General features: G+C 37.6%; 6 protein-coding genes across 7 annotated transcripts; 3 read left to right on the forward strand and 3 right to left on the reverse strand.

The window, feature by feature from the left end:
* Positions 1-199: 199 nt before the first annotated feature.
* On the reverse strand, positions 200-2,613 carry LOC9309909 (tRNA (guanine-N(7)-)-methyltransferase). Its single transcript, XM_002873796.2, has 8 exons — positions 2,200-2,613; positions 1,908-1,964; positions 1,738-1,813; positions 1,282-1,361; positions 1,119-1,168; positions 941-1,025; positions 745-843; positions 200-669 (listed from the first exon to the last, which is right to left on the reverse strand). The coding sequence occupies exons 1-8, from the start codon at positions 2,452-2,454 to the stop codon at positions 454-456; spliced, it is 918 nt and encodes a 305-aa protein (XP_002873842.1). The 5' UTR covers positions 2,455-2,613; the 3' UTR covers positions 200-453.
* A 3-nt stretch (positions 2,614-2,616) lies between these two features.
* Positions 2,617-4,424, forward strand: LOC9309910. The gene is made up of 6 exons (XM_002871731.2): positions 2,617-2,838; positions 3,074-3,246; positions 3,337-3,389; positions 3,529-3,643; positions 3,736-3,858; positions 3,938-4,424. Exons 1-6 carry the CDS (start codon positions 2,722-2,724, stop codon positions 4,296-4,298), a joined length of 942 nt encoding a protein of 313 aa, XP_002871777.1. The 5' UTR covers positions 2,617-2,721; the 3' UTR covers positions 4,299-4,424.
* A 202-nt stretch (positions 4,425-4,626) lies between these two features.
* On the forward strand, positions 4,627-5,375 carry LOC110227910 (toll/interleukin-1 receptor-like protein). Its single transcript, XM_021023925.1, has 3 exons — positions 4,627-5,099; positions 5,172-5,254; positions 5,293-5,375. Exons 1-3 carry the CDS (start codon positions 4,627-4,629, stop codon positions 5,373-5,375), a joined length of 639 nt encoding a protein of 212 aa, XP_020879584.1.
* Positions 5,018-8,870, forward strand: LOC9307847 (disease resistance protein RML1A). The gene is made up of 4 exons (XM_021022115.1): positions 5,018-5,099; positions 5,399-6,270; positions 6,369-6,668; positions 6,759-8,870. Exons 2-4 carry the CDS (start codon positions 5,422-5,424, stop codon positions 8,730-8,732), a joined length of 3,123 nt encoding a protein of 1,040 aa, XP_020877774.1. The 5' UTR covers positions 5,018-5,099; positions 5,399-5,421; the 3' UTR covers positions 8,733-8,870.
* Positions 8,805-11,311, reverse strand: LOC9307848 (chromo domain-containing protein LHP1). The gene is made up of 6 exons (XM_002873797.2): positions 10,760-11,311; positions 10,448-10,473; positions 10,260-10,346; positions 9,400-10,155; positions 9,257-9,317; positions 8,805-9,165 (listed from the first exon to the last, which is right to left on the reverse strand). The coding sequence occupies exons 1-6, from the start codon at positions 11,096-11,098 to the stop codon at positions 9,118-9,120; spliced, it is 1,317 nt and encodes a 438-aa protein (XP_002873843.1). The 5' UTR covers positions 11,099-11,311; the 3' UTR covers positions 8,805-9,117.
* A 1,292-nt stretch (positions 11,312-12,603) lies between these two features.
* Positions 12,604-15,903, reverse strand: LOC9309911 (protein DETOXIFICATION 25). 2 transcript variants are annotated; one of them, XM_021022124.1, is made up of 9 exons: positions 15,690-15,903; positions 15,134-15,455; positions 14,293-14,834; positions 14,085-14,171; positions 13,930-13,986; positions 13,577-13,815; positions 13,318-13,436; positions 13,126-13,212; positions 12,604-13,033 (listed from the first exon to the last, which is right to left on the reverse strand). In XM_021022124.1, exons 2-9 carry the CDS (start codon positions 15,431-15,433, stop codon positions 12,980-12,982), a joined length of 1,485 nt encoding a protein of 494 aa, XP_020877783.1. In that variant the 5' UTR covers positions 15,434-15,455; positions 15,690-15,903; the 3' UTR covers positions 12,604-12,979. The 2 variants fall into 2 exon arrangements, with proteins under 2 accessions (XP_020877783.1, XP_020877784.1); XM_021022125.1 differs by having other exon boundaries at positions 15,134-15,420; positions 15,690-15,900.
* Between the last annotated feature and the right edge of the window lie 684 nt (positions 15,904-16,587).

The following is a 16,587-nucleotide window of genomic DNA, read 5'->3' on the forward strand; positions in this document are numbered from 1 at the left end:
TTAGAGCATCTCCAACGCAGGGAGAGAGGAGGTTCTCTGAAGATTTAAATAATATTAAAAAGAAATAAAGTTGGAGAGAGAAAGAGAAAAGAGGAGAAACGTTTCTGTGTTGAGAAACGATTCTCGCAAAAAGTGACCAGTTGTCATCTTACTGATACAATGTATTAAAAATAATTAAGATATATTTTTACAATTAAAATATCAATATTTTTTTTTGAAAAATCTCACTCTTCGTCTCTTGCCGTTGGAGATGGCCTTACAGATTTTATCATTTAAAAGTCACGTGTCTTGTTTAATCAACTTAAAGCACAAAAAAACTCAGGTACAGTTTGGTTTAAACTATTCGGTTAGCATTATACTAGAAATCAAAACCGAATTAAACCAGACCAAACTGGTTTAAATAAATCTTCAACTCAACGACCAAATTGGAGACTACTTGTTTGAAACTGAGAATCATGTAAGCTGACGTTTCTGGTAAAGTCTTCTGTAGATTCTTGCACCTTCGAATTCAGCGTGGATCTCTCGTTCTGTTCGTATACCCATCGGGTTTTCCATTAACCAACCATCTTCTGTGTCGACTGTTTCCATGTGTTGAAGAACACTTGATTCCTCGTCCAACTGATCTCTCATGTCTTGAGCCACATCCAGCACATCGGATTCCACAAAGATCTGTGTAGAACCAGTAGTAATGTTGGTAGCCATTGGAAGGCAAGTTAAGCTTTCAGAATTAAGCAAAACACTTACTTTTCTGCCGGGTTTTAGGTTTTGAAGAATGGAATTCACCAAAGGCTTTTGAACAACACGTCTCTTTTGATGACGTTTCTTGAAATGAGGATCCGGACACTGCATTTAACACGCCACAACAAGAAGTTGGATCATCATTTCAAGACAGGGCCTAGAAATATCGCTTTCTCGGATGATTACAATTTTAGTCACTTACCAAGATTGAGACAATCTCCAGTGGTCCAGGATAACTCGATATGAGTTGTTCAAAGGAAACCATGGCGTTTGCAAATATGAAATGTCTGAAACCCATCCATCAAAGAAGTTATCAACAGAGTATAACATAAGTGTATTTTCTAAAGATCTTTCCTAAGGTTTTGGAATGCAGAGATTACACGTTTGAAAGTCCGAGCTCATTCACCCAAAAGTTGGCGCGCTTGACCAGCTGCAAAGAAATGTGACAAATTGAACTTATTTAGTCCAACGTTATAAAAAAATACAGTAGCTTAAGTAGATGAATGATCAAGTGAAAAAAGTCAAAAGGAGATACATCCTTACTTTCTGACGTATTTCCAGCCCCAAGTAATTTCTTGATTCAGCATTTTTATTGGCTAGCCATAGGAGAAATCTGCCACTACCTAAAATATAAGGAAGTAACCACAGTATTAGTAAAAGAATCCAAATCCATTAACAAGGCAGAGAAGCAAGAACGCAAATCAAATAGGAAAGTTTTGGTTTTTAAGAGTTAAGACACATTTCAAGCATAAACAGGGGCAAGATAAGGAACGATATAAGGGATAGTGATTTGACTGCTCAAAATCAAATTCAGATTCCACGGAAAGATGCCAACTTTGCAACCAAAAGTCTCCAAGAAAACAGGATTGGTGGTGACTATAAAGAATTACTTGAAGAAGCAAGCATATTTCAACTTTCAGAAGAAGACTACAAAGAATAAACAGAGTTGAGTTGAGAAAAAAACAATGTCCCACAAGTCCAAGTAAGCTCACAAGTTACCACTTCCAATATCCACCATAAGAGGAAGTGAGGGATCCTTATAAACTTCATCCCAAACAGGAACTGGAGCTGGTTTCTATCAGAAAGAAGAACAGTATAAATCAGTTATGGTGTTTCACTAACATATCAATCTAAAAGCTGTCACAAACTTTGCAACATCATCAACTTACAGAGAAAGAGGAACTGAGAGGATTAACATGCTGTCTGATTCTTACATGACCCACTTCCTGCAAACAAAACACAGAGAGAAGAAAGGAACAAAAGTTAGACACATGATACTCAATCCTATCCACTAATTAGATATAGTGATAACTGATAACAGCTCGTTCTTAGAAGAGTCTATGAAGCTGAAAAGCTCTCCACTTCGAATTCACTACCAGAAATAAGAGCACAGAAAGCAAAGACTGGAAAAGGAAATGACATAAGGGTAAGCAAAAACAGAGAGAGAAGAAAGGAGGATACTTGAGATATCTTATGATTGAGATTTAGTTCTGCATACTCCAAGTCCACCAATTCATTGCTTCTCAGTTCCTTTAAATCGACACAAACTGAGGTAGACGCAGACGCAAAGGTGGATGCTCTGAAGCTGCTACAATGGCGAGAGATTTTATGTCCGCTTGTGAAGATATACGGCGACGAAGTGAAGGAAAACACCCTTTTCGCCAGAAGCAATGGTCTAGTCGAAGATGTAGAGCAAGCTTGACAAAGAGCAGCCATTTTTGTTAGAGAATAGGAGGATTTGAATCAATTGGATTCGACCATAAAAATGGTTTCTTTTCAGTGTTCTTCTGCCTCGTCTTTAAACCCAATGAGGAAGAGAAAGCTTTGTTCTCAATCTACAATAATCTCAAGAGTTTTGTACTTAGTGTGATAAGAATCGAAATAAATGGGGCGTTTGTGTAAATACATTAAAATACTCAAGAACTTGTGGATTTTAAAAACTCCAGCTTTCTCCGCTTGAGCTTTATAGCCACTAGCCAAAAAATGGCCTCGGCGATGGTTACATCGTTCAGGCTGAGGCCAAGCTTCTCCGCCGCCACGTCACCATCCTCCTCTTCTTCCACTAGCAACGTTAAACCTCGTCCCGCTGTGATTCTCCCGGTAAATAATCTTATTCCCCTGATTGAGACAACTATGACGGAAAATGTGTGGTTCCACCGATAAATAAAAGATTTTTACACTTTCAATTGAATTCTCTGTTTTTATAGTTGCAGTGTTTCTGCATTTTTCTTTTGTAACGTCTTTAAAGTCCAAGACTTGGTTTCAGTGTTATATGATTCGATGTTGGGTTGCATTGCATGTTAGTTTATGCTTCCTTTGTGGAATTGGTTTCTAGGGTTTAGGGAACAATTCAGGAGACTACAAGAAGCTGGAGGTAACATTAGGTGAGTACGGTGTTCCTGCGGTGGTTGCAGCTGTATCAAGGCTTGATTGGTTTAGAAATGCAGCCGGTTTGGTTGATCCAGCCTACTGGCGCGGCACGCTCCGCCCTCGTCCTGTTCTTGATTGGTATTGATTGCTCTATGAATGTATCACTTGTTTTGTGTTTGGAATTTTGTGACTGGTTTCAAATGATGAGTCTTTTATATGAATGATCAGGTACTTGAATAGAATTGATGATGCAGTCCGTGAAGCCAATGAATTAGCTCAAGGTAAATCTCACATTCGATTTGGATGCAGATACGATAGCAGTAAAAATTACTGCTTTGTGTTCTTGGATCAGACTTAGCTACTAGTGTCAGTTGTGAATCGCAGTAACCATAAAACACGGTAGTTTTGCGTCACTTATAGGTCAAGGATTGTCTTTGATTGGACACTCAGCTGGAGGATGGCTTGCTCGAGTTTACATGGAAGAATACGGAAACTCTGATATTTCCTTGTTGTTGACACTTGGTACGCCTCACTTGTAGGTAACATACATGTCGATTACATTTTTTAGACCTTTTAAGAGATGTTGCTTCAATGTTTTAACCACTTATGGTTTTGTATTCTGTTTAGACCACCACCGAGAGGACAACCCGGGGTTATTGATCAAACAAGAGGTCTTCTCTATTATGTCGAAGAGAATTGTGCAAAAGCCGTTTACACTCCTGAGCTGAGATATATTTGTATTGCCGGGAGGTAATGCTTCTTCTAGAAACCATATATGTGAGGAACCTCTGTCCAAACTTGGAATCTGAATTTAGTACTTCATGTGTAGATACATTCGTGGAGCTCGTTTGGTAGACAATGCAGATGCGAATGTTGATTCCGATGTGACTGTTGGAATCGACAGTGGAGAAGGGATTTCAGAACTTGCTATAGCAAGCAACAAGAAGATCGGTTCTTCAGGGCCTACTTTCCGTGCTCGTTTTGTAGGGCAAGGATATAAGCAAGTATGTGGAAGAGCTGATGTGTGGGGTGATGGAGTGGTTCCTGAGGTCTCAGCTCATCTTGAAGGTGCACTTAATGTTAGCTTCGACGGTGTTTACCACTCGCCTGTTGGATCAGACGATGAAACCAGACCTTGGTATGGTTCACCGGTTATTGTAAAGGACTGGATTCACCACCTTCTTGAGTGATTTGTACAATATTGATTAGAACTTATGTTCCATTGTTCTCTCTCTTCACCCACAATTCAAACTCTAATCACATTATGTATTTATATTTCTTTCACCAAGTGATATTTACCGTTTTAAGCGTTTACACTGCTAAATGGCAAACAAGGACAAAAAAATTTAATTTTGATTTTGACTCTGTCTCTGCCACGCGTTGTTGTAAAGGTGGAACCTTTGACTTTTGAGCTCTGAGTATCATTTTCATGGTTTCCAGGTTTTGGAGGATACTGGATGATGATGATAGATACCTATTTCTGAACTGAATCTATTTGGTAGAGCTCAGAGAGAATCCATGGCTTCTCTTCCTTCTTCTTCTTCTTCTTCAGCCGTGTGGAAAACGGACGTTTTCGTGAGTTTTAGAGGAGAAGATGTGCGTAAAACATTCGTGAGCCATCTATTCTGCGAGTTTGATCGGATGGGGATCAACGCTTTCAGAGACGATTTGGATCTACAGAGAGGAAAATCTATCTCCCCAGAGCTTATTGATGCGATCAAAGGCTCCAGATTCGCCATTGTCGTGGTCTCTAGGAACTACGCAGCTTCAAGCTGGTGCTTAGACGAGCTCTTGAAGATCATGGAATGTAAAGATACGATTAGTCAGACAATCTTGCCCATTTTCTACGAGGTTGATCCTTCGGACGTGAGAAGACAGAGAGGAAGTTTCGGTGAAGATGTTGAGAGTCACAGTGACAAGGAGAAAGTGAGGAAATGGAAAGAAGCTTTGAAGAAATTAGCTGCTATTTCTGGTGAAGACTCACGAAATTGGTAAGTTTCCAAGACAGTCTTAGTTGGTGTTTATTCAAAGTTATTATTAAAGTAATGACTTTTATATGGTAGGAGGGATGAGTCAAAGCTGATTAAGAAGATTGTTAGAGACATTTCTGATAAATTGGTTTTGACTTCAAGGGATGATTCAAAAGGTTTGATTGGAATGAGTTTTCATTTGGACTTTCTTCAGTCTATGATGTCTATAGAGGACAAGGATGTTCGAATGGTGGGGATTTGGGGAATGGGTGGAGTTGGGAAAACTACGATTGCTAAGTACTTATACAATCAACTCTCAGGTCGATTTCAAGCTCATTGCTTCATGGAGAATGTGAAAGAAGTCTGTAACAGATACGGAGTTAGGCGTTTACAAGAGGAGTTTTTATGCAGAATGTTTCGAGAGAGACATAAAGAAGCGTGGGGCTCGGTGTCTTGTTGCAGCATGATAAGGGAAAGGTTCAGGCACAAAAGGGTCTTGATTGTGCTTGACGATGTAGATAGATCTGAGCAATTGAATGAATTGGTGAAGGAGATTGATTGGTTTGGTCCGGGAAGCAGAATTATCGTGACAACACGGGATAGACATTTGCTACTTTCTCATGGAATAGATTTGGTATATAAAGTGAAGTGTTTACCCAAAAGAGAAGCTCTCCAGCTCTTTTGTAACTATGCTTTCAGAGAGGAGATTAGAATTCCACATGGGTTTCAGGAGTTATCGGTTCAAGCTATTAACTATGCTTCTGGCCTTCCACTGGCTCTAAGAGTTTTAGGCTCCTTCCTTTATCGAAGAAGCCAAAGAGAATGGGAAAGCACTCTTGCTAGGCTTAAAACTTACCCTCATAGTGATATCATGGAAGTTCTGAGAGTTAGCTACGACGGATTGGATGAGCAAGAGAAGGCAATTTTTCTCTATATATCATGTTTCTATAACATGAAGCATGTTGATTATGTCACAAAACTTCTGGATATTTGTGGCTTTGCTGCTGAAATTGGTATCACGATTCTTACCGAGAAGTCTTTGATATTTGTATCAAATGGAAACATAAAGATGCATGATTTGCTTGAACAGATGGGTAGAGAGATTGTTCGTCAACAAGCAGTTAACAACCCAGCCCAACGGTTACTTGTATGGGATCCTGAAGACATCTGTGATTTGCTGTCAGAAAATTCTGTAAGTTAGAGTGCACGCGCTTCTCTTCTCGTTCTATCTTTTCAGAAGTTTCATGTAAATGATTTTGACTTTTGATAGCTTCTTCTCCATTTCTTTAGGGAACACAACTTGTTGAAGGAATTTCTCTGAACCTCTCTGAAATTTCTGAGGTATTTGCTAGTGATCGAGCTTTCGAGGGATTGTCTAATCTCAAGCTTCTTAACTTCTATGATCTTTCATTTGATGGAGAGACTAGAGTGCATCTACCTAATGGCCTTAGTTATCTCCCACGCAAGCTTCGTTATCTCCGTTGGGATGGATACCCTTTAAAGACTATGCCTTCAAGATTTTGTCCTGAGTTTCTTGTTGAACTTTGTATGAGTAATAGCGATCTTGAAAAACTTTGGGATGGGATCCAGGTAATTTCTAAATATAAACTCCAAATAATTTTTCTTTTGCTATTTGCTATTGGACGAGAAGACTAAAACATAATGATGTAAATTTTTCAGCCTCTTACGAACTTGAAGAAGATGGATCTTTCTCGCTGTAAATACCTTGTCGAAATTCCTGATCTCTCAAAAGCCACAAATCTGGAGGAACTAAACCTTTCCTATTGCCAAAGCTTGGTTGAGGTTACTCCATCTATCAAGAACCTTAAGGGACTTTCTTGCTTCTACATGACTAATTGCATCCAACTCAAGAACATTCCGATTGGAATAACTTTGAAGTCACTTGAAACAGTGCGAATGAGTGGATGCTCAAGTCTAATGCATTTTCCAGAAATTTCTTGGAATACTAGAAGACTCTATCTGAGCAGTACAAAGATAGAGGAACTGCCATCATCAATTAGTCGTCTCTCTTGTCTGGTTGAATTGGATATGTCAGATTGCCAGAGACTCAGGACCCTTCCAAGCTATCTAAGGCACTTGGTCTCACTGAAATCCCTGAATTTGGATGGTTGCAAACGTCTTGAGAACCTCCCAGGCACATTACAGAACCTAACATCTCTTGAAACGCTTGAAGTATCTGGTTGCCTTAATGTCAACGAGTTCCCTCGTGTCGCCACGAATATAGAAGTTCTGCGTATATCTGAGACATCAATTGAAGAAATTCCTGCAAGGATCTGTAATCTCTCTCAGCTTAGGTCCTTGGATATTTCAGAAAACAAAAGACTTAAATCACTTCCGTTAAGCATTTCTAAGCTAAGATCACTTGAAAAGCTCAAGCTTTCTGGATGTTCTGTACTCGAGAGTTTTCCACCAGAAATTTGTCAGACAATGAGCTGCTTGAGGTGGTTTGATTTAGATAGGACTAGCATTAAAGAACTACCTGAAAACATTGGGAATTTAGTAGCTCTTGAGGTGCTTCAAGCCAGTAGAACAGTGATAAGGCGAGCACCACGGTCTATTGCACGACTTACCCGTCTTCAAGTTTTAGCGATTGGGAATAGTCTCTATACTCCAGAAGGTTTGTTGCATTCTCTTTGTCCTCCCTTAGCAAGGTTTGATGACTTGAGAGCTCTGAGCCTAAGCAACATGAACATGGTAGAGATCCCTAACAGTATTGGTAACTTATGGAATCTACTAGAAATAGATTTGAGTGGGAACAGTTTCGAATTCATCCCCGCAAGCATCAAACGGCTCACCAGGTTGAACAGACTGAATTTAAACAATTGTCAGAGACTTCAAGCATTGCCCGATGAGCTTCCACGAGGTCTCTTGTATATCTACATCCATAACTGCACATCCCTAGTGAGTATCTCAGGTTGCTTCAACCAATATTGTCTGCGCCAGTTTGTAGCTAGCAACTGTTACAAATTGGATCAAGCAGCGCAGATTCTCATTCACTGTAACATGAAGCTAGAGTCAGCAAAACCAGAACACTCTTATTTTCCTGGAAGTGACATACCCAGTTGCTTCAATCACCAAGTCATGGGTCCTTCGCTGAATATACAGTTACCTCAGAGTGAATCATCGTCTGACATTCTGGGATTTTCTGCCTGCATCATGATTGGAGTTGATGGACAGTACCCGATGAACAATCTGAAGATACACTGCTCTTGTATTTTAAAAGATGCTGATGATTGTGAGCTGGTTGTTATGGATGAGGTGTGGTATCCTGATCCAAAAGCTTTCACAAACATGTGTTTTGGAACAGATCACCTTCTCTTATTCAGCAGAACCTGCATGTCCATGGGAGCTTACAATGAAGCCTTGTTTGAATTCTCAATCGAAAACACAGAAGGAGATTCTTTTAGCCCGCTTGGAGAGGTTAAAAAATGTGCAGTGCACCTTATATCATTTAAAGACATGATGCAAGAGTTCTCTAATGACTCTGACAAAATTCAGAATTCTGATTTGGATCTTTCAAAGGCATTTGATGACGCAAGACTTTTGAAAAGAAGAGCATATGAAACTGAGCTCTTGCATAAGGAGCAACCAAGATCCAAGAGGATCAAGTTTCTTCCAGTTCATTTGGCTTGAGAGCGACATTCCAAATTACATCAGCGAAATGTCATACGAAAGTAAAAAAAAAAAATCACTTGTTGCCTTGTATACATAATTATATATTGATTGATTCATATATTTTGATAGCATACCATGAACTTGATCTTTGAAGAAGCAAGTACAAGAAACCTTCCGCTATAAGAAGCAAAGGTCCAAGTGACAAGATTTACTATGATAGAGAGTGAACATAACGAACCCGAGGAGATAAATTACAATCTGAAACCTCCCGCAGACGCGATACAAAAAAACCACTTGCCGCTACCTCGACTCTACATGTTGCGCTGCTAGAATAAAGAAGCCATCTAACCTTTTTCTACCTACAAGTGCTGTGTACAAACAAATTCTTACCTCCTGGGATGATTTAAGGCGTGCGATTATACTTGAGATGTTGCTCATAGAATTCAATCAGCTGGTGTCGAGAAAACAAATTAGAAAAGATAATAAGAAACTTCAAAATATGTAAGTGCAGAAAAGAAAAAAAGCTATAAAGATAATCTTACCAGATGAGGATTGTGAGCCTTGAGAAATCTGTTGTCCACCATCACTTCCTTCCCATCAGACCTATGAGAGTAGCCAAATAAGTAAAATTGTACAAATATGAACTCAAATTGCGAGAAATGACCAAAGAGCTATAGAGACAAACCTCAGCGCTAAAAAGGTCACCAACACATCCTGGACATTGTCTGATACAGATGCTGAAAAGCTCATCGGTTTAAGTATCTTTGTGATGTCCAACTCCTCAATCTTGGTTTTCTGAGACAAATTATTATTTTCCATCACACCAGGATATTCATTCCCCATCCTTGCAATCCTACCAAAAGAGTCTAATGTAGTCAAATCTGGTGTCAGATTCTGATCTGCAGGTGCTGTGTGGTTGTTACTTGTGGATCCATCTTGTTTGAATCTTTTCACAGAACCAGACTTCCTCCGCTTAGCACCTATGAAACGACTGTTCTTATCAAGCTCCTTAGGATAAACCTTGAGAAGGCCATTGGGTCTTACATTGTCACCTTCAGAACCAATGCCTGCTCCTTGAGAACATCCTGCACCGTTACCATTATTGACTGGTCCCCTTAGCTCGTTAAGTGTTGGATCATATTCTTTCTCATCTTCGATCAAACGAAGTTGTCGGACCATCCCAACACTCCCGCTGTTAGCTTTAACTTGGTTGGATACATAAGCATTCTTACCTTCCCCATCTCCTTTTAGTAGACTCGAACCGCTTAGGTCTAGTGGATCAGGAATGTCAGGAAGGCTAGAGTTGTTGAGAGACGTAGAAGAGTCAGATTTCTCAGCAGCATCATGTGATGTAGATGTTAAACGTTGCTTCTTCTTCATCTGAGAATGAGGACCTGCATATTTGCGCTTCCGTTTCCTACCAGGCTTTCCCGGCTTCAAACTTTGAAACAAGAAAGCAAATCCATACATTAAAACCAAGAAAATCCATGAAACAATCAATTCAAAAGTATCACAAAACTCCTAAATTAGATTGCATTTATTTACCTTCCTTCAAATGCATCAATAACATCAGCAATAGACTGGAGATTCTCTAAAGGCTCCCATGTGTTGGCAGTTTCGGGCCATCCGCGCCTTTCACAACCGATTTTATAACTTATGTCAATGGAAAAGCATATGTTTAATCAAGAACGCAAACTAAAAAATGAAACCAAGTAAGATTAGAAAAAACTCACCATTTAATTAGATACTGGACCTTTCCCTACAAATCAAAAAACACCATCCAGTTTATATAGAGCGGACGAACCAGTAACCAAAAGGCAGAATCATTCAGTCAATCCAAGAAGATATCAACCATTAAAGATCACATAACAACAACAGAATCAAAACTTTGCTTCCTTATAAAACTACTCTGCTATTTCTTCCTCTCCTCTAGAGCAAAGACGCCAATTCTCAGCTCTGTTAAGATGAATACTATTGACTAAAGCAGCCAGTCAACTAGTTATGGTTAACAAAAAAGCCACATTTGCTGAAAAAAAGGAGCTTACTTTTCGAACTCTCTTACGACGAATAGCTTCAATTTCGTAAAACCCTTCATCAAGCTTTGGCCTTTCCTCTTTCCCTCCTCTTCCTTCTCCTTCTTCATCTTCCTCATCTCCTCCATCGTCTTCATCCTCATCCTCTTCTTCATCTTCATCCTCCGTACGCCTATCATCGCCCATCTCGCGAAGAATCAACTCTCCACCTCCTCCTCCGCCGTCGTCACTGAAAAACCCACCGTCGCCGCTTATTTTCCGGCTTTCTCCGACAGTTTCCATTACCGTATCCGCCTCACCAGCTTCGTTAAACAACTGGGTTTTCTTCTTAACACTACTTGCCCCTTTCATTTCCTGAGTATTCGAGCCCACCAAACCTGAAGGAAGGCTGAATCAAGTTAATCGCGTTATCTTCTCTTCTTCTCCGTTTTAGAAATCAACGATTTAGGATGAAGAAAGATTGAAACTTTCTCTATTTTTGAGGTTTTTGTTTTTGCAGGAAGAAGAAGACCTGACCTGACCTGAAAGACCAGTTTTTCACTTTTTTGGATTGTCCTCTTTTTTTTTTTTAATATCACAAATAGGAAAAGTTGAATACAGCGAATTCTTAACGTTTATAATTTAATTAGAAGAGATTATTTCTAAGAACTAATACAAATGTCTTTATACTGAAGAAAACGTGTGAAAGTAAATTAATTCGAAAACAGAAAATTAAAGTTTTATATCTGAAGAAAATGTAAGACTTTTGTTTATCCTCACAAATAAAAATCGAAATCTATTATTGGTTTGTCAACAAAATGGAAACTTTAGTGTCTTAAACCAGCAGAACAATTAAAATATTAACATACATTTGAATAACAAGAAACGAAAATTATATGTAAATGCAAAAAAAAAGGAAATTAGAATCGTTTTAACAAATATAACATTTTGTTAATGTTTACGAATAATGATAGAATTGAAAGAAAAAAAAATGAAAAATGCATGACCATTCAACATGGTTTGGCTTGAAAACATAAAACCATACGATAAAATCAGCTTAGTTTGAAAACATTCAAATATCAAAACTATAATATTATCAACAAGGGAAAAAAAAAGGTAGTCATTAAGGATCAAGAACCATTTAATCGAGATTGGTTTTCCACCAAATAGAGCCATCAACTTGTAATAAGGCAAACCATTTACATTGCTCACAATCCGGTTCGACATGGTTGGACCAAACATGTGAAAGTGGACCGCCACATTATAAGGCAAAACATTGATGAAGAAGTTATAGGGTTCATGTTTGTGAGAATCCCAAATGGCATGAATTTATTTATATAAAAAGTGTAAGCAACAAACTCTTCGAGGAATTGTTCAATCTGAGAGAGAGTGTAGAAAAATACTCAATGAGAATCATTAAGTTTCGGTTTCCTAACCAAAAATGTCATGGAATCATTAAAGATAAAATCAGTATATATGATAAATGGAACTGCAGAATTATCAAATGAACAATTGTAATTAACTTAACAATTAACCAAACAGCAGTATGCTGGATTCGTAAAAATTATTTTGGAATGACAGAACAATAAATTTATATATTATGTTGAAAGAGATAGAAAATAATTCTCATATCTAAGAAACTCAGTCCAACTGCAATGCAAAGGCAGAAAACTCGCAAGGATCTTGTAACATGCTCAATAACATTCACAATCAAATCAACAGAAAGAAAGTCCTTCTCCAAGGTACACTTCACCGAGGTTTAGATTCTTGCAGTTCTCTTGATCATGAACACGGGATTATATATAGCTCGCGAAAGTTTTGTAACATTTCTTTATAATATATATATATGTGAAAAAATTTATTTTAAAAAATCACGATTACAAGCACTCAAAACGATTCGAATTTTTTTGCCCACAAACAAAATATACATCCAATAAAAAGTCAAGAAAAAATTAAAATTACAAACCTCCCATAATATTTTTTTTTTGTTTTAAATCCTAATAACAACCTTTTCTGTAAAACGGCTTTTTTCTCCGACTAAAAGAAAAAGTTCATCCTTCTTAACCTTTTTTCAAAGTTATCAGAGTTGCATTAACCTAATAATGCAATCTCAACACTGATAGTTCAAAAACCACAATATAACACCCATAAATTATTCATTTTTCAAAAAAAAAAAAAAAAAGGAAAGAATATTTTAAAATTTTCTTAAAATATTTCTTTAAATTGATTTCTTTGTGCATTCACTTCCTCTCTTCATCTCTTTAAATTTAGAGTCCACGTTTTCATGCGCTCGTTTGTCTTCTTAACCTGTAATTAGATAAAATCATACATTTAATATAATGAATTTTCTAATAAAAAAATTTCGAGTTATATAAGAGTGAATGTTAAAAGTAAATTACCTCCAATTCCCAGTCAGTTTTGTAAATAACATAAGACAATATCAACGTTTGTACACCAACTCCAGCCAACATTCCAGACCAGAGTCCCTGTATAATCAAAATTCAAAAGCATACAATATAATTTATCTAAGTCATCATTAGTTCTAATGATTGATGATTAAGTACTGTATATCAATTTTCATATTTATGTACCTTAATACCAAAATTGAAAACGTATATAAGGAGGACACCCAAAGGAACACCAATTGCATAATATGATGCTAAGTTCACAAATGCTACCATACTCTGCATCCCTGCTCCAATTGCTACCCCTGTTTATGTTCAACAAATATTAAACTTTTTCTTTTTTGTTACAAATTAGTGAACTAATTTTTGTGGTTACAAATTAGTGAAATCTAAAAGCTTATGTTATAATTTATATATGCCTAATATAAGGGTTTAGTTTTCTAACCAGAGAGAATGGGCTGGATGATGTTGAAGAGTATAGATATGCTAAGGACGAGGGAGAGATCAGAGACTGCATCCGAAACTGCAGGGCTATCGGAGAACAAATACGAAATCTGACCGCCAAACGCTAGGCAAAGAGCGGAACATATCACACCGATCACCGCTGAGACCACAAGCACCACTTTTATCGAGAATCTCACAGCATCCGCATCGCCTTTTCCCAATTCATTCGCCACCCGTACACTGCATTTTCGGATTCATAGATACCATTCTCTATAGTATTAAACAAATAATATATGTATAAATAAATAAATAAAACAAAATACTGTGAATGAGTGTACATATATAGTTACAAACCATGCTGCACCCAACAAGCCAAAGCATATGTTCATCTCCCATGAGTAGATATATTGGCTGCAAATGTCAATTGAGTGTTTAGTTTTCATATATATCAAAAAAAGAAAATGCTTATTCATATATTATACTTTTTGCATAATGGATTTAAGTAATACCATATGGAGAAAGCGGAAATTGCGATATTCGCATCCTTTGCATATCCAGACATCAAGACGATGATGCTCATATACCAGTACTCTAAGCTGTTTGAAGCAACAAAAAAAAAGAGATGCAAAAGAAGAGTCACTAGAAATTTCTATGAGCCTACTAGTGGTCCACACTTAATAGTCATGTTTTGATCCCTCAAAATAAAAAGCAAATTACCAGAGCATGAAGCCGGATGAAATGGATAACTTGAGCATGGGAATAAGATCAACAAAAGCAGCAGTGCTAAAGCCGGTCCAAGTATGCGGGCACCACCCTCCAAACACATATACAAACTCGGCTATCACCACTGACCATGAGCTTATATTAAGCCCTAGAAGCGCACCATGGATCCCCATCCCCATCACGCTCACGCACCACCACGTGGCCGCAATGTCCAATACCAAGGCTAGGGTCGAGAGAATGCCAATGATGGCGTTTCTCATCTGCGCTTGGAGGTACATTTGCATTGTCATAGTGAACACGAGGCTGTAGAGATAAGGGATGACCCATGGGTAAATCTCGTCTACTGTCTCGGAAATCACAACGTTTTGGCCTAATAACCGAAGAATGGGACCCGCGAAGACGATGAAAGGGACGAAGAGAGTGGCTATAAAGGTATCTACTATCCAAGAACGTTGTAAGTATATCCCCATCATGGGGTATTGTTGTGCTCCGTATGCTTGTCCACATAACGTCTCTGTCGCACTTGACATACCTGCCTGTAATAATATTACCATGCGATTCAATTATATAATTTCTACTCTATCATATAATATGTTTATCAATTATTTACTTGCTTTTGAGTTGGAAATCAATAAACAATATACCATTCATTCATTACATTATATCAGAAAAAAAAAAAAAAAAAAAAACATTATAAATTCATTACTTTTCATATGGTTGTCTCCTTAAATGTTAAAAACAGTGTGAAACCACAACAATTCACTATTAGTACCAAAAAGTATATTTTGTAATGGAATTTTTTTGACGAAAATTATAGTATTTTAATGGATCATACCATAATACCGTAGATGAAGCGAATGAAAGTACTTTGAAGGAGAGCATAAGCAGCGAGACCCGTTTCACTTGAGTGGCCAATGAAGGCTTGAGCCACCACTACGCATCCAAACGACATCACTCTAAACAAAGTTGATGGTAAAGCTATTCTCCACATCTTCCTTACTTCACTCCAAATCTTTTTTCTCAGGTAGAGACTCTCTCTCCTTTGTTCTGTCTCTGACCCATTTAGCAGTCTCTCTTCCATTTCTCCACCTCTACTCATGTTTTCTCCCTCTTTGATTTTCTCTAAAAAATACATGTTGAGTTTTTACTAATTACTTCTGTAATAGACATGCCACAAAGATAACATAAGCTTAATTCAAAGTTTCTTTCATTCAGGTTTAAGAAAAACAAAGGGTCAAGACTACCCCCACGCGTCATTGATTAGAGAAGCTAAGTATAACCTCATTCCAAAAAGCTAAATTTCTCTTGGAAAAAATCTTCAACAAATAATAAGCATGTACATATTTTCTTAAAGAAGTTTTATTGAAGTATATATGGAGTGATTTAGTTACCTCTTAAGCTAGGTTCGAGTGGAAAGAGTCGGAGAAACCGAGAACCAAAAAAATATTACCCAGAATATTCAGAAGACAAAAGAGGAGAGGACGACAAGAGAAAATAAGTTTGATATTTTCTCTCTCTCTCGGAGTTGTTTGTGGTAGACTTGAACTACAAAGCTTTTGGCTATATATACTGAGAGAAAGAGAAAGAAGAGAGAAAGAGAAAAAGGGTTAAGTAGGTCTAAACGTGTATAGAGGGACAACGTAATATAAAAGTGTATATACACTCATATGTGGAAACATTTTAGAAAGGAAATGCGTCGTTTTGTTTGTTTAAGGAAATTAACAACGTGCAATTTTAAAAAAAATCAAGTGTTACTTCTGATTAATTCTCTAGTAACAAAAAGTAAACATTATAAGGGTGAGAGAGGATTTGCCCAAAAAAATAAAAATAAGGGTGAGAGGTATTAACTATTAACATAAATCCCTGTTCTAAAAATCGGCCGCCTATGCACTGATCGGGTGGGGATTGCAGCGATTTTGTCCAAATCGGTAAAAGAAATAGGTAATCCGATTTTTGTCCGCCTACACCACCAATAGAGAGTGAAGTGTGGAGGTGTTGTTGTCCACGACTCCACATGCCAAAAATAATCATTTAATCCATGCAATGCATTCCCATATCAATCAAACTTTGAACTTTGAGTAAATGAGCATCAAAAGACATGGAACTCTCTCTCTATCTCTCTCACACACATCCATGCATCATCAAACAAATCAAAGTTTGGAGTTTCAAGTGTCGTTTTTTAACCGAGAAATAGAAAATACTACTCTACTGATATGATAAAGAACAAAGTTTTAGCTTTCTTTTATGTATTCGTGGTTAGCATTTCAATTTCAAAGTTACAAACAACGT

This window comes from Arabidopsis lyrata (genome assembly GCF_000004255.2).
Source record: "Arabidopsis lyrata subsp. lyrata unplaced genomic scaffold ARALYscaffold_6, whole genome shotgun sequence".
Classification (NCBI taxonomy): Eukaryota; Viridiplantae; Streptophyta; class Magnoliopsida; order Brassicales; family Brassicaceae; genus Arabidopsis; species Arabidopsis lyrata.